The 22,953-nt window shown below is 37.8% G+C and overlaps 1 protein-coding gene across 1 annotated transcript in view; it reads left to right on the forward strand.

The window, feature by feature from the left end:
- LOC129924049 (histone H1-beta, late embryonic-like) overlaps positions 1–22,379 on the forward strand; it is a 45,866-nt gene extending 23,487 nt beyond the window's left edge. The window contains exons 2-4 of the mRNA XM_056017680.1: positions 13,615–13,893; positions 14,142–14,420; positions 22,312–22,379. Coding sequence (XP_055873655.1) covers positions 13,615–13,893; positions 14,142–14,420; positions 22,312–22,379 — 626 coding nt within the window. The remainder of the gene's footprint in view (positions 1–13,614; positions 13,894–14,141; positions 14,421–22,311) is intronic.
- The last annotated feature ends 574 nt before the right edge of the window (positions 22,380–22,953 follow it).

The raw sequence follows: 22,953 nt of genomic DNA on the forward strand, positions 1-22,953 counted from the left end.
GAATGTACTGTGTTATACTTGTCAATACAGTGTGTGTCAATTATTTAACATGTGTATATTACACAATAATATAAAAATTCAATCAATGGTTACAATGTAATGAAAGAATGTAATGAAAATTGTCCAATGTATAGATCTAGATCAAAATTTACTCAGTTACTCAATTATAAACTATTCAAATTCAATATTCACAAATATCAATATATGTTATACATGTGTGCTGTTGTGCCAAAGTAAAATAGTAAAAAAAATGTAAATTAGTAAAAGAAAGAAAATATATGTACAGTATAAGTAAAAAGACAAACACAGAAACAATATAGAGAACAACACAGTCTGCTTTTAAAGAAATTAATAAAAAGTAGAAATGTGACAAGAGAGATACAGATATGTGGATACAGGACTTTTAAACAAACAACAATATAGATACAGATTAAGTACACTGACAGAAATACAAACAAGACTCAACAGCTAGATAAATAATTTCCCACTATATTCTATGACCTCCGTACCAACAAGGAGAGCCTCAAACGCATTGGGCCTTATAGAGGTTAGAGAACAAATAGGATAGACCCTAATAGATCCTATTGTTATGATAGTTCATACAATAGTCCCTCTCCAGCCACCCTTAAAAAAATACTTAGAAAAAATGAAATCAAAATATGGCTCCAAAATGCCAAGAGTTATCAATTACTAACTCTACTAACAATCAAGTTTAATTACTGCTACATCAAGGCAAAATCCATGTACTTTATAATCATATGCATGTATTTAATTTGTTAATAGTGACTTACAGACTCTTTTCTTGTCGACTAGTGTAGTTTAATCCTCTTATAGCTTGGGTGGTTCGCTAATAATCCATGTATAGGTAATCCAATTTAAGAATGATAATCCATGTCCATGTATACTATAAGTAATCCAAATTAAGAATAATAATCCATGTATAAGTAATCCAATTTTAGAATACACGTTACTATGAGCACTAAAGTGGTAGAAGAAAAATAATCCAGTTCAATGCCATAAGATGGCTCAAATGCTCAAATGCTCTGTCAAGTAATCCAAAATAATAATCCACGATGATTGGGAAGATCACAAGTAGGTACGACCATATCAAGGTGCGAGTGTGCCAATGATGAATAGTGGCGAGCACTAGTGATGAAGCGGTGTATCTGTGATTAGTGTCATCAAGCGATGTCTTGACTGGTATGGCTCTTTCTTTCAGACGACCTCTGTAGCTCTAGATAGGAATCGAGTCGTCTTCTGTTTCACACCGGACAGGTGTCAGAGGTAGATCTAGGAACAGGGTTGGCGTTGAGTGGATCTCAGGATGCAGGTGTTACTTGAATGGATCTTGTGGGCAGGCTGGATTTGGTACTTGTTTAGTTAGACGCCATCTTGAGAAAAAAGTACCGGTCTAACGTGTAGTCTTGCGCTGTTTACTATAGAGGCGATTGAGATCCTTTTAAGACTCCTCTACTGGTCACCAAAGGCCAAATGTTGTAGGTCCATACTGTTAGTTAACAGCCATACTGGCCACCAAATGTCGCTACCTGGTTTTTCGTGTAGGTGTAGCGGCGTGGGTACGTCCGTGTGATGTAGGTACCTCTTCTGGTACGGCTGTAACACACCTCTTAGCGATGTACTTTATTAGACGCACTAGATTTGCAAGTGCGCAACATTACTAATATACTAAAGTCTCCAATGACACATATAGAATTACTGGTGAACACAGTGGTAGCAGACGTGGAATTTATTACGTATATAGATAAATTACAGAAAATACTGGCGACTTCAGCCGTCACAAAATATACACCAATGAATACTGGCTGTTCATGCCATGTGGAATAAGTAGTCACATCTATGAAATGTTCAAAATACAAGTCCAAAGAAAACTCTCAAGTTAACATTAAATCAAATTCATTAATATTCATTCATATTACAGACAGAGAAAATCGTACATCCACTCTCTGCTGGAGTTCTTCACTAACTAACTTTTACCCTTATTTCAGAGTCCTTTAACTTATTCACATAACTTCGTGCTTGCCCGCACGGAATGTTACAATAGGTGACTGAGTGTCACTTCATGTCACAGAGGTTCTAAAACTGGACTGTGACATGGTGTTAGGCGACCCCTCGCAAATCGTCAATCGACCCCCAAGGGGGGTCGCGAAGTACAGGTTGAGAATCCCTGATCTATATCAACCAATAAGTTAAATTCATCTAGCGCCGATAGAACCAATGAGCTTCATGGACGATTCATGATCACTTAACTAGAAATAACGTTTCGACGTTTCATCAAATGGAAGAAACAATGGTCTTCTAATATAAATGAGTCTGACACAAGGGTTCTCAACCTGTGAGTCGCGACCCCTTTGGGGGTCGATTGACGATTCCCCAGGGGTCGCCTAAAGACCATAGAAAAAATGGATTGTTTTCGTCCATTCTTCTATTGCTGTGTGTGTGTGCTGGGGGGGGGGTCGCGGCAGAGTTGGGTGTGTGTAAAAAGGGGTCGCCGAGCCTAAAAGGTTGAGAACCGCTGGTCTAACAAGTAGATCTAAACATTCATGAATTAACCTTGGATCATAAGAGAGACTTAGAGCGCGGCTAGTAAACACAGAGCTATAGAGTTCTGCTGTGTTTGACATTTGATCCATTTTTCGCAATTTTTTCTGTGAAAAAAAAAAAATTTTTGAGTCCTGTGTGAGGCCCTCCACATCGTGGAGGCCCTAGTCAGCGGCCTAGTCTGCCTATATCTTAGGTCGGCCCTGGTTCACTTGTTGATCAGAAAACACGAAAAAGATCAAGATGCCTGTGTGTAGTCGCTCAATGATTTTTTTATGTGTGTCTGTTCTATTTATGTCAGGGGTGGGCAACCTTTTCCTATCGAGGGCCGCATTAAAAAAATTTTGGGAATGGAGGGGGGCCGCATAGCCTGGGATGCCCTCATCAATAATTGATATTCAATTCAGCAAACTTTCCCGTTTAAAAGTTATGGTTGAGATGTCTTCTTCAATTTATTAAAAACCTGCTTTTCTCTGTCAAAACACGGGCTCCATCAGTTGTTACACTTGCCATCTTGTTCCAAGCTAGCCCAAGACTTTTAACACGGTTCTTCAAAGCATTGAATAAAATAGTGGCCTGAGTTTGGATCTTTAACTGAATTTTTTGAAATATTGCAAATAACCTTATTTAGAATGACATGTTAAGACAATGTTTCTTTCGCCACAGAAATTGCAATAATTAATATAGATATTTAAAATTAGCTATTTTAAAAATATTTGTATTTTTATATGTATAATCTATGGGCACACCTGATTTCTGTAGGTGTCCGCGGGCCGCGTAAAACAGTTCGGTGGGTCAAATGTGTACCGCGGTCCGTAATTTATCCGCCCCTGATTTGTGTGAATGTCTCTGTTGCGTTGTTTTTATATCAGAAAAGAGTTTAGTCTTAGTCTAGTCTTAGTCTTAGTCTTAGTCTTATTCTTATTCTTATTCTTATTCTTATTCTTAGTCTTAGTCTTAGTCTTATTCTTATTCTTATTCTTATTCTTATTCTTAGTCTTAGTCTTAGTCTTAGTCTTAGTACAGCCCTCCCATAAACTTAACACATAAGGCATGTCATGATGCCGAATGAGAATTTTTAAGGGCCCTAAAGATGTCAAGTCCCCAGGAACCCCAACCCCCTAGCTACGCCACTGCGTTTCATTCTCTTATGGGACTAGGCAAAAAAACGAGCAATTGTACGAATTCTTTCAAGCATATTGAATAAGAAATGTATTTATATATTTGAAAAAAAAAAATATTGATGAAAAAAAAAAGAGTTTATTTTACCAGAAAAAAATAATCAAAGTTGACCAGGGGCCTACTGTGTTCAGGCTGAGAAGCCTTGAACAAAATTTCATAAGATTCAAGATTTAATTTAAAATAAGACATACTCTTATTACATTTGGACCATCTGAGAAATTTCTGGATTCATTTTTCGGAACTTATTTTTGAGCCGAAATGGTAAAAGTCATATGGTCATGTGTTCAGGCAATAATCCACAGGACAAAATCGTTATTCAATTACCTCTTCCATAAAAGGGAAAAAAAAAGGTCGGGGTCAGAATAATGAACATAATGCACTAGTAAGCAGACATCTTGCATTTACAGTGGTACAAAACTACGGTGCTTCATTTGTGTCCAAATTAATAATAATGCTTTTTTTTTTTCTACATAAATAATTTTCCCTACATCTTTAAGGGGAAAAAGCTAGAACTGGCTGTTAACATCTATTTTTTTTTTAATGCTTCAGAAACACTTGGTCTAGAACCAATCTTTAACTCGCACATCAGAAAAAGCTAGAAAGTTTTGTCAGTCTTATATCCGGGGCGGACTGGGTGTCAAAATCGGCCTGGGCATTTCTATACAATCCAGCACAAAAGAGTCTATCTCATATAATAGGCATCCGTTTCTAGGTCTACCTATCCTCAAAGTCATTATGTTAAGTTTGGTATCGATATGCATGCATACAGTGAACTCTACATCTTCATAGAAATATAGGCCTTTTAAGTATGTAGGCCCTAAAAGGATGTAGACTACTAGTAGTACTATCTACAGATGAATGGTTATTCGATTATAGTGGCATCAATGCGGCCCTTTTTTTTTGGGGGGGGGGGGGGCTCTACCGGCCTATTTGGATACCGGCCACCTGGCATTAGCCCAAATGCCCATATAGCCAGTCGGTACGTGTTTAAATCCATTTAAAAGGTTTTAAGAATTGAATCAGTTTGTGAAAATAATCTGTATGCTTGTAAATTGTTTTGTTTTGTTCAACATGTTTCAGGTGTTTCTTCAGAATTGAAGATTTTTACATCCGAGCAAAAAAAAAAAAAAACTCCTGCATGACAGCAGGAGCTGGGTGGAGTGCAGGGGTTCGAACCAGAGACCATCGATTCGACAGTCTAGAGCGCATACCACATCAACAAGCATGCTAGCTACGTTAATTATAAGAAGGGTGTCCACGCAATTACAATCACAGAGGATCAGGGGCAGACTGGCTATATGGGCATTCGGGCAAATGCCCGGTGGGCTGGTACCCAAATGGGCCGGTAGCTCCACCGAAGGGGTCGCAAGTATGCCGCTATTGCACGTATTAGATTGTTAAAGGTTTTATAATAGTTTCTTATAAAAAGGGACCATCTGAGTGTCATGTTAAAACAAATCTTTTACAGAATCTACACTACAATCTAATACTAATTTAATGTAACACATTTTTCGAAATAGTGCTACTAGAAGGCTTCATCCTTTAGGGGCCACACATAAGGCCTATATTTCTTATAAAGATATAGAGTTCACTGTATGCATGCGTACAGTTCTCTATACATTATCAAATCTAACATAATGATTTTGAGGACAGGTATGATTAGATGCCCATCATGATATACTCTTCGTGGGCTGCATGGTGTTAAAATGACCGGGCCGATTTTGATACCCAGTCCGCCCCTGCAGAGGATTGGGAATATTTAAAACTCTACAGCTACTAGTCTCCAAACGATGGGTCTCGGGTTCACATCCGAGTGACGTATGTTTAAAATTTGTTAGTTGTTAAGCCGCATCTTAGTCCATTAAAAAAGAATGTTGTACCTGACATTAGAGAAGGATTTTTTTTAAAAAAGGCGGTTGGGCGTTGTGTTGGCCACACGGCACAAAGGAGTACGTTATAACAATACGACGTTCAAAAAGGGAAGTTTAAAGTTGGCAACACATTTTTTTTTCCTCCAAACCTTTCCTTATTATTTCTACAACAATATGGAGAGGGAGGGGGTCGGGGGAAGGTGGTCAACTCTTATCGCTTTCTTTCTCTTCTTAATTCACTGACCAGTATTGATCTGTATTCATCTGTGTTCTCTCTCTTTCTCTCTCTCTCTCTTTTAATCTCATTCTCTCCGTGTCTCTCTCTGTTTCTGCCTCTCTCTGTCTCTCTCTTTCTCTCTCTTTTTCCTTTTTTTCTCTCTTGCTCCCTCTCTTTCTCTCTGTCTTTCTCTCTGTCTCTCTCTATGTCTCTCTCTTTTTCTCTCTCTACTTTTCTCTATCTTTCTCTGTCTCTCTCGCTTTCTATCTCTCTCTTTCTCTCTCTCTGTCTCATTCTTTCTCTCTCTCTCTCTCTATCTCTGTGTTTTTTTTTCTTGGTGCTAAGGAACTTTTAAAAAAAGACCCCGATGGGGGACGCAGTGGCAGTAACATGTGGTGGGCGCTGGCTCCTGACAACTAAGACTGAGGTGGAAATAAGGATTTGGGGATAGAGGGCTCAGAATTCAGAGCGTTAGTGTGTGTGTGCGCGCGCGCGTGTGTGTGTGTGAGGGGGGAGGGAAATATCGAGGGAGGATCTTCGATTATTTCAGGAATGTTGTTTGCACTCAGTGAGAGGATTCTATGAGGCGCTGATTATAAGAGCAGTTTTAGGCACTTGGTATTTTTATCTTTTATAGGTCATCGGAGTGGCCACTGAGGCCCACGATAGAGTTCGGATTCTTCTAAATTTATATAAGCTTTTCTTTATTTTTTTTCTAAATAAAAATGACAAGGTCACAACCTTGGGATCTCGTTTTAGTTCAACATGTCAATTGTGTACAGTTAATGAGGTCATTTAATTGTAGTTGATGAATGCATTTTTTTGCAAAGCTTACATCGACTCTGTCAGTCTGGAACAAATTTTGAATACGTCATATCTCTCAGACCTATTCTCGGATCAAGTTGAGACTTTACACAATTATTTATTGTACCTAACAAAACAGGAATCAATTTTTAAAAATTGACAATTAATCACTGGTAATTTAATAATTTTGTTTGAAACCTAAAAGGGAAATTAATCTTTCAGTAAGAAATGTAACTAAATATGTCGAGTTTTATCTCTTTATATAACCCTAACACGTTATTTTTTCCACAACCATTCTCGTATCAAGTTAAACTTTACACCATTATTTACTGTACATAACAACACGAATCCATTTTTAAAAATTACCAATTAGTCAATTTTTAAAAATTACCAATTAGTCAATTAATTTTTTATATTAAATTATTCTGTTTGATAACGAAAGAGGGAAATAAATTCTACATTATTGAGAGATATTGAGAGATATAATTGTAAAAGTGAAGCTCTTCCACTTACATTTTTCATGTGTCACGCACTGTTTTGAGATTAGTGATGTTTACGCTATCAATGGTACTTTTTTTGTCTCTCAAAGTAATGTAACATATCCAGCTTCCGAGGTGCCTCCGTATAAACCAGGGGTTCTCAGCCTGTGGGTCGCGACCCCTTTGGGGGTCGATTGACGATCTGCCAGGGGACGCCAAAGACCATAGAAAAAATGGATTGTTATTGTCTATTCTTCTATTGCTGCATGTGTGTGTGTGTGGAAGGGGTCGCAACAGAGTGGGGGGTTGTAAAAAGGGGTCGCCGAGCATAAAAGGTTGAGAACCGCTGGTATAAACCCTCTACAGAAACACGGCGTAGAATAAAATGTTTTTTTTTAAGTTTAATATCTTCAAATTAAAGTTTGATATCTTCAAACTCAATTCAACAAAATAGTTATTCCATCAATGTACCCAATCCCCATGATGTTTCCATGGTCAGCACAACGACCTTTACTTTTAAGTGCCCAATAAAATTCAGGGGCGTCCTATACATTTTCTTTCTTCACTGGGATTCAAAGCTAAGATCCCTCGGTTCTGTTTTTAACAAAGCTTATATCAATAATGTCTGTCTGTCTGTCCCGTCAAAAATGTGTACACATTATTTCTCCAACACCCATTGTCAGATCAATATTGCACAATTATTTCTTTCACCTGGCAACACAAGAATCAATATAAAAAATTAATCATTTTGCTAATTCACCTATTATTAATTAATAATTTTGTTTGGTATCTCGAAGAAGGGAAACAAATTTTACTTGACTGATAAGTTGAATTAGTCCCCTTTACTGTTTGTAAACAAAAGTTTGTAAATAACTATAAAGCCTTTTTTTTTTTCATAAGCAGCTCCCTGGCACAGTGGTTAGCGTGTTGTCTTAATATTTTAATAATAAATAATAAATGTAATATAGTTCAAAAAGAAGTCATTCAAGTTATTTCAAGTATTATAAGTTAATATAGAGATCTAATACGCCTACAGCGGTTTAGTTGTTAACTCGCAGTGAAAGACCGGCAACAACATGGGGCCTACTTGTAGAGATGAACTTCAATGGTAATAGTACTATGCTCCGTTACATTACTTACTTAGACTTAGTCTTAGGTCCTCCCGCGACGTTCGGCGCATTGGGCGGCAAGCTGTCTCCGCAAAGATCTGTCGCTGGCAATGTCTGAAGCCTCCTCCCATCTGGTGTTCTGAGGTCCTCCATGAAGGTGTGGCGCCAAGTTATACGAGGACGTCCCTGTTTGCGCTTTCCTCGTGTTGGCCTCCATGTCCGCCATGTCCGTTACATTAAATTACCATTAAATTTTATAAAAGTAATACAGATTTTTTTTTTAAATCAATTCCTATTTTATGTTCAAATAATGAAGTAAAATTTTAAAAAATAATTTAAAAAAAAAAAAGAAAAAAAAAAAACCTATATGCAGACCGATCCGAAGACATTCGAGTCAATACCAAGACACTCTACCAGCTTTGCTACCAAGCCATGCTACTATTCCAAAATTTTAGTTTCAAATAAATGACATTTTTTTTCCTGCAAACTTCCTAAGTTTTCTTTTTTTCTCTTTTATCTTTCCTTAAAAAATTGTAAGCAGGAATACTAAAAATGGCTAAGCAGCATATAGAGTAACCCTTTTCATTTTTTTCGCATAAAAATATGTCAATAAGAATGACAAAGTGAAACTACCGTTAAATGAATATACATTGCATTAGGTACCTATTTTTTTCAAACTTGACCAAACGGAGCACCATACTTTGGCAGTACACTCTGTTTCATCATCGGAGAGGTAGAAGGTAAACGAATCGCCGAATAGAAGGGGGTGTCCAAAGAGAAATGTGTTGCATGACATTACACGAGGCAGGGGTGGCCTTAGCTATAGCCGGGACCTGAGGGTTGTGTCATTCACTAGGCCCCGGGGGAGTGTAAATACATGGGCCCGTGAGCCGTAAGCGTAGACCTTTTATACTGTCCACATCACGTTAACTCTTTCTCTCCTAACTGACGATACCAGCGTTGATTCCATCAGAATGTGGTAAATAATTACGGAGAGAAAGAGTTAATGGATATCTATGTATGAATGAGATTCTACTACCTTGTCTGTCTTATTCTTACAAATTTGACTATGTACACGTTTCGAAGGTAGGATTTTGCTGGGATGGTTTTGTCCTCAGTCCTCTGATATTAAGTTACCTTTAACTCTTTCTCTTCTAACTGACGATACCAACGTTGATTCCACCAGAATGTGGTAAAATAATTACGGAGAGAAAGAGTTAAACAACATAGCTACTGATTCATTAATATTTTACATGGAAAAATCAACAAACTAGATAACAATTTCTGATCTCGCATGGCCCTCCTCTGGTGCTGGGCCGGGAGTGCTTGCTTCACTTTCCACCCCCTAAGGCCGCCTCTGCGTGACGAGATAATACATTCAAACGCTCTTTAACTTTTCACAAGGTCCTTGTGTTGTCAGAGTGCCACCTCCCACCCCAAGATCTTCGGAGCTCAAAAGAACTTCATTCAGGGAACAGTACCAGGAAAAAGAAGAGACATGCTATGGGAGGACAATCTAAAGGAATGGATGGACCTGCCATTGAAAGAGGTTCTAACTAAGGCAAAAGACAGAGAGGAATGGAGAAAGACGGTCAACGAATCTTGTATGATGCCCCAACGGTCCATCAAGGATATGGGGCCCTTGTAAAATTTTCATTTTTTGTTTGCTTTTTCTTCTAAATGATTGGAACTACTTTTGAGGGTCCACAAAGCAAGTGAGGGCCTCAAGTATAGTACATGTAAAGTTCCCCTTTCAGACCTTGTGGTCTATAGGGCAGATGATGTAAAGGTCGTACGTTTCTGTGGCCTACGGTTGACGAGGGTGCCATGTGGCCATGTGGCCAGCACAACGACCAACCGCCTTTACATTTCCCTAACTAATGTCAGGTACCCATTAGAGCTGTGTGGACTCAGAGGCCCCCGAAGATCCCGAAATTAAAAATCTTCGCCAGGATTCGAGCCCCGGTCCCCGGTTCGGAAGCCAAGCGCTTTACCGCTCAGCCACCGCGCCTCAAGTATAGTACCAATAGGAAAATCCGCTAGAATCCTATAGAAGGACAAAAAAAAAGGACGTCTTACAAAACAGAACAAACTGAAAACTGAGCTCAAATTTTAAAAGTAGGTTTTCAAATTATAGAAATATGTGAGTATGAAAATGTTTTTTTAAAACTACAATACTTAGAGCATTATTTGTCCAAGGAAGCATTTTTGCAGTTGTTGATATATGATGTAATGTTGTGTGAGAGTTAGTTCCCTTAGCGGATTCGGAAGTGTGTGTTGCTGTTCGTTATCTAATATGGTGGAATAAAGCCTGTGTGTATTTTGTATATCGGCCTTGTCGTTTATCTATTCCTACTTGGGTCTATGAGCTTATTAACAGCAGTAGTGTATTATTGTGGGAAATGTGGTCAAGAGGCTGAGTACGCTTGAGCTTGGCTTGGCCTAGCTACCTATGAAGGAGGCTCTAGGTTCGACACCCGACTCGAGCAGAGTTGGGTTTACTGAGCGTCTAAAGCAGGGGTTCTCAACCTGTGGGTCGCGACCCCCTAAGGGGTCGATTGACGATTTGCCAGGGGTCGCTTGAGACCATCGAAAATATGGATTGTTATTGTCTACTCTTCTATTTCTGTATGTGTGTGTTGGGGTGGGGGGTGGGGTCGCGGCAGAGTATGGGATTGTAAAAAGGGGTCGCCGAGCTTAAAAGGTTGAGAACCGCTGGTCTAAAGGCAGCACAGGAAAACCTCCTCCCAGATACCCCCTCCCCCAACTGGACTACAAATGAGATTGGACAATAGCGCTCTCTATAAGCATGAAAGTAGCGCTATATAAAATACTAGTCGACCGTATGTAGAACGACTATTTCTACACAAGTGTTCTTGTCAGTTGACTATATCTCACACAGTCAATAAATAGTCTATTTCCTTCGTTGTTCACTGCGACTTTATTTTTATCAGCGAAAACCGTTTTTTTAACAGAAAAATGAACAAACCTCCAGGAGCACTGAACTATAATCTTCAAATACAAAAACAAAACCTAATAGCGTATTCAGAAAGACACAAAGATAAAGACACATTCCTCTTTCCATATGCTAGGACCAATTTGCACCAATGCTTTTTCTTCCCTAGTGCTATTACAGCATGGAATGGGTTGCCTGAGTCAGCCAAGAACAGTACCAGGAAAATAAGAAGAGGCAGACAGAGAAAGCGATGGGAGGACAACATAAAGGAATGGATGAGCCTGCTATTGAAAGAGATTTTAAGACATTTATTCAAAGACAGCATCACAAACCAAGAAATTAGAGACAGGGTTACTGCAGCGATTGGACCCCATGGCGACCTGCTAACTATCGTAAAAAAAAACGCATGACTAGATCGACTTAGATGCGAGCGTAAAACGTAATCATCTTCTTTTTGTAACGTCCTTATATTATAAGATAAGAGCTCTGGGAAACAGAAATTATTTGAATATCCTCAACTCCTCGAGTACCTTGTTAACAGTGAAGGTTTATCAAGTAAAGTTCCCCTTTCAGACCATGCGATCTATGGGGCAGATGATGTAAAGCTGTTTCTTTGGCCAGCGGTTAACGAGGATGTCGTGTAGCCAGCACAACGATCAACCGACTTTACTTTCCCCAACTAATGTCAGGTGCCCATTATATTTACGTGGACGTAGAGGCGCCCTTAATATCCTGGAATGAAAAGTCCCAGTCTTCACCGGGATTCGAACCCGGGACTAATATTGTTCTTAATATGGTAGCTAAAAAATCATCGTACGCTAAGCACTTTACAACTCAGCCACCGCACCTCTGGTTAACTGTAGTCAAACTGAATTTCCTTTGATGGACCAATACAATTATCTTATCTTATCTTATCTTATCTTTATCTTTATCTTTATCTTTATCTTTATCTTAACTTATCTTATCTTAACTTATTTTATCTTATCTTATCTTAACTTATCTTATCTTAACTTATCTTATCTTAACTTATCTTATCTTAACTTATCTTATCTTAACTTATCTTATCTTAACTTATCTTAAAAGCTATGTAGATTTGCATACGTCTAAGAATGATAGAAGATATAAATAGTACTATGATTTACTAAGTTTTGTTTTTATAAATTTAAAAAAGATCTGAACATTATACGCAAGACAATATATAGACCCACAATTATAAGGTATCTGTACTAAATTTAGATTTTAAACACACTCATAGCACACTCAATCACACACACACACAGACACATACACACACACACACATCCCAATATTGGGGATGAGCCATCGACTGAGCAGCCGTGCAGCGGAATTAGGGTTTCTTGAACTGGGAATCGATCTCAAGCGGCCGGGTCAGGCGGTCAGTGCTGCTGAGGCTAAATTTACATGCGTCCTCGTGTGTGCGTACGTGCGCGGGTGTTGAAATGTGCTTCATTTTTATTTATTTTTTATTTTTTTACTCAAGGAAACTTTTATCAAAGCCAGTGCACTTTTTGAAACTACAGTAGATAACGTTGTTGTTTTTACAAGAGACTAACTTTGTCTGTCTGTCTGTCTGTCTGGTAAAAAGTTTGTATACGTTATTTCTCCCACACCCATTCTATGATCAAGTTGTAATTTTGCACAATTATTCATTGAGATAACTAAAATAAAAATAAACAATTAGCCAAGTAATGAATTATTTTGTTTAATACAAAAAAGGGAAATTGATACTTTTATTTCTCGGTGGTTTCCTGGTAGTGTGGTATTCTGGAGAGTCGCACCTATGGTCCAGATCTCAAATCCTGCCCCATCATCTGTGAAAGCTTAGGGCTTGGATAAAGGAACATCCAAAAACCAACAAAGCATCCAAACGTCCAAAAACCAACAAAGCATCCAAACGTCCAAAAACCAACAAAGCATCCAAACGTCCAAAAACAAAACATCCAAACATCCAAAAACAAAACATCCAAACATCCAAAAACAAAACATCCAAACATCCAAAAACAAAGCATCCAAACGTCCAAAAACAAAAAAAACATCCAAACATCTAAAAAAACACATCGAAATATCCAAAAACCAACAAAACATCCAAACATCCAAAAACAAAACATCCAAACATCCAAAAACAAAACATCCAAACATCCAAAAACAAAACATCCAAACATCCAAAAACAAAACATCCAAACATCCAAAAACAAAACATCCAAACATCCAAAAACCAACAAAGCATCCAAACGTCCAAAAACCAACAAAGCATCCAAACGTCCAAAAACCAACAAAGCATCCAAACGTCCAAAAACAAAACATCCAAACATCCAAAAACAAAACATCCAAACATCCAAAAACAAAACATCCAAACATCCAAAAACAAAGCATCCAAACGTCCAAAAACAAAACATCCAAACATCCAAAAACAAAGCATCCAAACGTCCAAAAACCAACAAAGCATCCAAACGTCCAAAAACCAACAAAGCATCCAAACGTCCAAAAACCAACAAAGCATCCAAACGTCCAAAAATCAACAAAGCATCCAAACGTCCAAAAACCAACAAAGCATCCAAACGTCCAAAAACCAACAAAGCATCCAAACGTCCAAAAACCAACAAAGCATCCAAACGTCCAAAAACCAACAAAGCATCCAAACGTCCAAAAACCAACAAAGCATCCAAACGTCCAAAAACCAACAAAGCATCCAAACGTCCAAAAACAAAACATCCAAACATCCAAAAACAAAACATCCAAACATCCAAAAACAAAACATCCAAACATCCAAAAACAAAACATCCAAACATCCAAAAACAAACAAAACATCCAAACATCCAAAAACAAAACATCCAAACATCCAAAAACAAAACATCCAAACATCCAAAAACAAAACATCCAAACATCCAAAAACAAAGCATCCAAACGTCCAAAAACAAAACATCCAAACATCCAAAAACAAAGCATCCAAACGTCCAAAAACCAACAAAGCATCCAAACGTCCAAAAACCAACAAAGCATCCAAACGTCCAAAAACCAACAAAGCATCCAAACGTCCAAAAATCAACAAAGCATCCAAACGTCCAAAAACCAACAAAGCATCCAAACGTCCAAAAACCAACAAAGCATCCAAACGTCCAAAAACCAACAAAGCATCCAAACGTCCAAAAACCAACAAAGCATCCAAACGTCCAAAAACCAACAAAGCATCCAAACGTCCAAAAACCAACAAAGCATCCAAACGTCCAAAAACAAAACATCCAAACATCCAAAAACAAAACATCCAAACATCCAAAAACAAAACATCCAAACATCCAAAAACAAAACATCCAAACATCCAAAAACAAACAAAACATCCAAACATCCAAAAACAAAACATCCAAACATCCAAAAACAAAACATCCAAACATCCAAAAACAAAACATCCAAACATCCAAAAACAAAACATCCAAACATCCAAAAACAAAACATCCAAACATCTAAAAAAAACACATCGAAATATCCAAAAACCAACAAAACATCCAAACATCCAAAAACAAAACATCCAAACATCCAAAAACAAAACATCCAAACATCCAAAAACAAAACATCCAAACATCCAAAAACAAAACATCCAAACATCCAAAAACAAAACATCCAAACGTCCAAAAACAAAACATCCAAACATCTAAAAAAAACACATCGAAATATCCAAAAACCAACAAAACATCCAAACATCCAAAAACAAAACATCCAAACATCCAAAAACAAAACATCCAAACATCCAAAAACAAAACATCCAAACATCCAAAAACAAAACATCCAAACATCCAAAAACAAAACATCCAAAAACAAAACATCCAAACATCTAAAAAAAACACATCGAAATATCCAAAAACAAACAAAACATCCAAACATCCACAAACAAAACATCCAAACATAAAAAAAAAACATCCAAAACAGACACAACATACAAAACGTTGAAAACAAACAAAACATCCCAAAACAAACAAAACATCCTAAAAAAAACTAACAAAACGTCTAAAACATCCTAAACAAACAAAACGTCTAAAACATTTAAAAATAACAAAAAATCAAAAAAACAAACAAAACAACCAAAAACAAACGATCATAAAAACAAACAAACAAAACATTCGAAAACAAAACAAAACATCCAAAACAAACAAAATCAAACAATGCATCTAAAATATCCAAACAAACAAAACAAGCCTATCTTCGGAATCACTCTGCTGCATCTCTTTCCGCAGTGATACGATTGAGTAAAAAATACAATGACATCCAGTATGATCTGGGCTCATACAGCTGACACTATATTTTCAGTTCTATTCATATGGTCTCTATCCTTGGTCCAATACATTACTATTCACCAAACACACCATAACAGCCACCCACCACCAAACAGCATTACATCAATAACCTCTTCCCCGGGCACAAATAAATGTAATGGACGCCCCACTCCCCAAGTACCCCGAGGCCTTTGTCGAAGGGTACCGGATCAAAATGCTGGCAGTTCCCCTCCCAAACTGTTCCTCGCTGGTATTAATTATTCAAAGTTCAGTTCTAGTCTTGGCTTATTACGGATCTGTTTCCTGTATCTATTTACTAAGTCACGTGGTCAGGTCTTAGGCCAGGATATAATGGTGGGGTCTCAGACGTTTTGCAGTCAGTACACGTCCTCGGAGTTAGGAAAGTTCGGTCAAGTTCCTTATCTTATAAACTGGTACGTCAATGGAACCATAGAGAACTTTATCATTGCATATCTTTGGTTCCATTTTCTTATCTTATACTGAGTTACAGACGGCGAGGTGGCTGAATGGTAAAGCGCTTGGCTTGTTCCATTTTCTTATCTTATACTGAGTTAAAGAAGGCGAGGTGGCTGAATGGTAAAGCGCTTGGCTTTCGAACCGGGGGTCTTGGGTTTGAATCCTTAAAAACGCTTGAATTTTTTTTTATATTTTGGGCGCCTCTGCGTCCGCACAGCACTAATGGGTACCTGACATTAGATGTGGAAAAGTAAAGGGAGGTGGTCTTTGTGTTGGCCACATGGCACCCTTGTAAACCATGGGCCACAGAAACAGATGGCCTTTAGATGACCATTAGAACTCTGAGTTTGTAACGGGAACCTTTTTTATATATTAAGTTACAATATATTATAATATCTTGTATTATTGATCTATTGTCTTATATTAAAAGGATATAAAGTCATACAACTTCTTAATGTAATATCTTCTTAGCTTATGTTATATATTACAGAGGTTACTTTAAAAAAAATATGATAATTACGTCCTACGCATTCTATGTGTCAATCTAGTCATGCTTGTTAATCAATGACTTAATCCTCTACTAAGCTGTTGGTTTTCCTGGCTGATTCAGACAACCCATTCCATTCTCTAATGACACTAGGGAAAAAAAGAGCACTTGTACGATTTGTCCTAGCGTATGGAGTGGAAGCGTGGTCGAGAGGCTAAGTGCGCTTGAACTTGGCCTAGAAGGGGGCTCGAGGTTCGACACCCGACTCGGGCAGGGTTGTGTTTAACTGAGCGCCAAAAGGCAGCACGGAAAACCAACTCCTAGATACCCCCTGCCGTCCTCTGGTTCACAAATGAGATTGGACCAAAAGCGCTCTGAGCATGCTATAAGCATGAAAGTAGCGCTATATAAAAGCTATAATAATAATATTGGTCACTATATTTGTCTTTCTGAGTATTTCATTGAGTTTTGTTTTTCTGTTAGTAAGTTATGGTTTACTTTACTTTTTATTCTTCTGTCCTGAAGTGTTTCTACTTTTAAAAACTTTCTTATAAGAGGTTATGTCTGCGCTGGATGTGGCTAAATATATAGGTCACAGTTGGGGCTGCGAGCTATAGAAAACACTGCATTTTTTAATTAATCTTCGGACTCGAAGACAAGCCTTATTATAAGATGTTATCCATTCTTAGTATGTTTGTAGAATGTTTGACATGTTTGGGATGTTCATTCAGAAGAAATACAAATACAAAAACAAAATATTAATAAAATAGTCTGAAAGACACAAAGATAAAGGCACATTGAAGTAACGTCTGTATTATATAAGATAAGATAAGAACTGAAAATATTCTATACTCTAGTGCAAACCTCCTTCAGGACATCGGGGGATGGCAGCAGGCAACAATGCGTAGCTTTTCTGGGAGGCAATTTTAACATTTTAACATTATATAGAAAATACAATAGTTACAGTGCTAACTATTGTAAAAAAAAAAAGGGGGTGGGGGAAACTAAAACTATTTGACCCTATTACAAAGTCTTCGGGGCTCGAAAAAGAACTTCTTTCAGAGAACAGAACCAGGAAAAAAGAAGAAGAGGAAGTGTCACAGTCTCGGTTGACATTGCCTGTTAAATGTTCACCTCGGGTTAAGAGGGTGATATGACACGTGAAACTCCTTATATAGAAACAGGAAGTAGAATGACTAAATTGACTCTTAATTCAGTCAGTAGTAGCCCTGAGAGTCGAGCAGAGTGGTCATTTTAGTCAGTCAAGTAGTATCCCTTAATACAGGGCAGTAAGAGTATCTTTTGGTCCGGTGAGGATAGTAATGATTTAGTGAGCGGAGTAGTAACTTAGAGTTAAGAAGTATCTTTTGGGGTCAGTTGAAGCCAGTAGTCACTTGAGACATGTATTTCTAGTAATTATTATTCTGTGTGATTCTGTATTACGGAAGTTCGTTGTAACCCGCTGTGATGCGGACGTTATTTGCAGTCTACTCTGGAGAATTGAACATGTTGAATATATTCGGATGTGATTATGTTTCTTATGGACTTATGTAACTGACGAGAAGTGCAGTATTATTATTATCTTTAAATAAACTTTGTATTTTGTCCGCCAAAATCGGACCCATTCATTTTATATCTTTTACAGGCAGAAAGACACAAAGATAAAGGCACATTCCTCGTCCCATATGCTAGGACAAATTTGTACAAATACTCCTTCTTCCCTAGTGCTATTAGAGCAGGGAATGGGTTGCCTGAGCTAGCCAGGGAAACCAGTGACTTGGCAGAATTCAAGTCATTGGTTAATATGCATGACTGAATGCATGACGCGTAGGACGTAATCATCTTCTTTTTTGAAGTAACGTCTGTATTATATAAGATAAGATAAGATAAGTGATGCTTAAGATCTTTCTGTAGCATCTTCTTTTTTTGAAGTAACGTCTGTATTATATAAGATGAGATAAGTGATGCTGAAGATCTTTCTGTAGCATCTTCTTTTTTTGAAGTAACGTCTGTATTATATAAGATAAGATAAGATAAGTGATGCTGAAGATCTTTCTGTAGCATCTTCTTTTTTGAAGTAACGTCTGTATTATATAAGATAAGATAAGATAAGTGATGCTGAAGGTCTTTCTGTAGCATCTTCTTTTTGAAGTAACGTCTGTATTATATAAGATAAGAGAAGATAAGTGATGCTGAAGATCTTTCTGTAGCATCTTCTTTTTTGAAGTAACGTCTGTATTATATAAGATAAGAGAAGATAAGTGATGCTGAAGATCTTTCTGTAGCATCTTCTTTTTTTGAAGTAACGTCTGTATTATATAAGATGAGATAAGTGATGCTGAAGATCTTTCTGTAGCATCTTCTTTTTTTGAAGTAACGTCTGTATTATATAAGATAAGAGAAGATAAGTGATGCTGAAGATCTTTCTGTAGCATCTTCTTTTTTGAAGTAACGTCTGTATTATATAAGATAAGAGAAGAAGATAAGATAAGAGAAAGTGATGGGACGATAACGTACAAGAATGGACGGGCCTGCCATTGAAAGAGGGGAATATGGAGAAAGACGGTGTACACATCTTATGTGGTGCCCCAACGGTCCAACAGACTTAACTCTTTCTCTCCGTAATTATTTACCACATTCTGGTGGAATCAACGCTGGTATCGTCAGTTAGGAGAGAAAGAGTTAAGGGATAGGTGAAGGTGATTGAAAATGAAAAGACAAATACAGAACTAGTTTGTTCCCTTGGCAATAAAATCATTTGAATAAAAAGCCAACTTTCTGGAGTAAACTTCACATGCAATGTCTGATCATAACTTTTGTATTAATAAACATTTTGTTTATATCGTTGTACTATTTTTATTATATAAAACAAATTCCCTAAAGAGTTTCTTGGCAAGAGATTGTTTTACCATAAAGCCCCCCCCCCCCCGATTGCCTGTGCTGCTCAGAGCCACTTCCTGACCAGTGTAGGCAGGGGCGGACTGGGTGTCAAAATCGGCCCGGGCATTTCTATAAAATTCGGCCCACAAATTCTCTATCATGTGTTGGGCATCCATGTCTAGATGTATCGGTCCTTAAAAATCATTGTTAAGTTTGATAATGTATCAATATGCATGCATACAGTGAGCTCTATATCTTAATAAGCAATATAGCGTCTTTTTAAATCAGCAATTATGTAGGCACTAAAAAGATGAAGCCTACTAGTAGCACTGTCTACATTCTACATTTTATTTTCGGAAAATGTGTTTGATTAAAAGAGTATTACACTGTAATGTCTGTGAAAGACATTTGTTTAAACACGACGCTCAGGGGGCCTTTTATAAAAACAATAATAATAACATAATAAGGATATTATAAACCTTTAACAACTTGATATGTACCATAGTGACTTCGATCAGGCATTTCGGTGGCTCTACCGGCCCATTTGGGTACCGGCCCACCGGGCATTTGCCCAAATGCCCGTATAGCCAGTCCGCCCCTGAGTATAGGGTGTAGCCAGCTCCTCTTTCAGTCAGCGACCCCTGGCTTGCCAAGCGTACCTCACTAAGGGCAGCTATGTCTACAGCTAGCCGAGACAACTCTAATGCCACCTGTGCAGACTTCCGTTAAGGGCTTTAACCGAGGCTGTTTTAAAGCCTTCAATGTATTGAAAGAGAATGTGAAGTGCTTTAAAAAAAAAAAAAAAAAAAAGGAAAGTACAAAAACAAAAAAAAAAAGTTCTGCCCGCGGGGAATCGAACCCAGGTGTCCCGCGTGAGAGTCGGGGATACTTACCCCTATACTACCGAGAAATATATATCTGTGGCAATTTTTATAGCAACAATTTATTGATGTGGCTTAACTCTTTCTCTCCTACCAGAGTTGATTCCACCAGAATGTGGTAAATAATTTCGGAGAGAAAGAGTTAAGACTACTGGTGTATTAGTACTAACTGGTCGTGTTGAAAATGTATATGGCTGGTAAGTTCTTTTTTAGCCTCAGCAGTACGCGTACTGAATGACTGAATGGAATGACATGGGAGCAGATGAAGAAAGCTGCTCAGAACCGAGTTCGGTGGAGAGGTGTGGTTGCGGCCCTATGCTTCCCTGGGAGTGCACAGGATTAAGTAAGTAAGTACGCGTAATAGATCAGTGTTTCTCAAAATGTCAGTGTATTTTTTTTAGGACAAAGATGTTTCACTGTAGGTACAAATCAATGCTTGAGTATTTACCAGATGAAGATGTAAGTGATGTTTAAAAAATGAATTATTAAATCAATTGACATCTTTTTGTGTTTGAAAAAGAAATGTCGAATACCTTTTGTCGTTTTTGTTGAGAGGCGTCTGCAAGAAGACCGATCCAAATTTAAGAATGTAATCTGAATGTATCGGTACATTAACCAAAAGACATTCCAATGCAGGTATAGTATCTTTTTTTTTTAATAATCTTATTACGATTGACTCTGTGTATCTAATGGCTACGCAAACCCCGTTGCCCAAGAGCATACACGAAGATGGAAACGCAACAATAAAACCAGTGGCATAGCATCTATGGCGCTAAGGGGCTTAATGCTGAATGTTGTACCAAAGTTGATATTGACTTTAAAACCAGTGTTTAAGCTTTAATGTAAGAATTTGCTTTCTATTAAGTTTTGTAAATTGTAATGGTGGCTAGCCCAAATCGTTCGCTCGAGATGACAATTGTTTCCATATCTGTCCATTCTTTTTTTTTCCTTGTCTGTTCATGAAACCATTGGTAGTATTACAGGAATGGGGGGGGGGGGGAGGGTTGGGGAGAGTTTGGTTAAGAAACAGGGATAGTCCTGATTGTCACGAATGCAAATTATTCAATTTTCTCAAAGCGTAATATGTTTTCATTTTGTTTTGTATTTAAAATATGTAATATTACCCTTTATATTACGTTCAGGCTGATCTGTCAGCTGGTAAACGCACCATCAAAATCACTAACTATTAACACATTTGGATCTTTGCTCTTTGTAACGAACATGAAGAACTGATCTTGTTTTGACCACTCGCAAATACTCCTATATCTGCGACTATCTATCTTCTATATATATAAAATTCTCTTCTTCCCTTAATAGGTCAAACGAGTAGTAAGGAGTAAAGGAAAGATCACTCTGCGGATAGTCCACGAGAGAACACAAGAGTAACGTTTACACTACGGATGACTGGCTGCGCGCTTGACTGTCGTTTAAATTTATCAAACCTTGCCCGCTCCCATCCCCCTTTGTCCAGCGGGAGGTTTGAACTAGGAACTAATCTAAGTAATCTAATGTATATATATATATATATATATATATATATATATATATATATATATATATAGAGAGAGAGAGAGAGAGAGAGAGAGAGAGAGAGAGAGAGGACTTAACAATTATGGGACCCTATGCGTTTTTTTTTATCGCGCCTAGGATTGGCATTTTTCTTATTGAATGACACCCCAAAATGACAATTTTTGTCTAGATCTATATATTTCAGGAGATTCTTATTGAGTTTTCTAAAGATTTTAATAATTTCCGGATATTTCCAGGACTTTTTCGTTTATTTTTATCAGGAGCTCCTGGTAAATTGACAGGAGGCCGCGGAAAATCTGTTATAAGTTATACATTGGTTTAATAATTTATAACCTAGTATTAGCGCGGGTCCTATGAAAGTGCGGGGCCCACTGCGGTGGCGTAAGTGCGGAGCCCACTGCGGTCACCTAAGGCCGGCCCTGCAAAATAGCGGCGTATGCTACGCCGCCGGTAGACTAGTGACCTTATAATTGATGAACTCCATCGGTGTATTTGATTATGAACTGTATAACCTTGACTTCTCAATATTATAATATGCTCGAATATCTACGACTATGAACCACTGGTTTTATTGTTGAGTTTCCATCTTCTAGACTGGCTGCTGTCCAATGCCATGGAGCCGAGTCTGCCCTTGGGCAACAGGGTTTGCGTAGCCATTTGATACACTGCACTCTTTAATTCTCGGAATCAAACCAGTGGTTTTATTCTGTTCAAAAATTGTACAAACATTGACTTGTATTTCGTGTTGGACTTCTAACAGAGTCAATCGTAATTATATTATAAAAAAGCTACTCTACTTGCATTGGAATGTCTTTTGGTCATTGTACCGATACATTCAGATGACTCATTTGTTTTGTCTTACATTGTATTCCTCTTTTTTGGGGGGAGGGGGCCCACCAATATATTCTTGAGCCCGGGCCGACGGGTATCATGCTACGCCACTGAATAAAACCTAAAGTCATCTGCAGTGCACAGACGTTAAAGACTATTGTAATCGGCATTCGGCCTCAAGAGTGGATTTAGTCTGCGTAATTCATAGTCCACTATAACGATACCTACGTAATTTTAGGTTGAATGTGATCATGCAATGTTATCATAAGGATCGGTCAAATTTCTCCGCTTCAAGAATTCATTTATAGGCCTGCTACTAATTTTGTCTGCAGATTTTGTTCTTTTGAAATTAGTTCTAGATTCCACGTTTTTCCATCATTCCCAATAGAATAAATTTCTTTCAC

This window comes from Biomphalaria glabrata, chromosome 18 (genome assembly GCF_947242115.1).
Source record: "Biomphalaria glabrata chromosome 18, xgBioGlab47.1, whole genome shotgun sequence".
NCBI lineage: Eukaryota > Metazoa > Mollusca > Gastropoda > Planorbidae > Biomphalaria > Biomphalaria glabrata.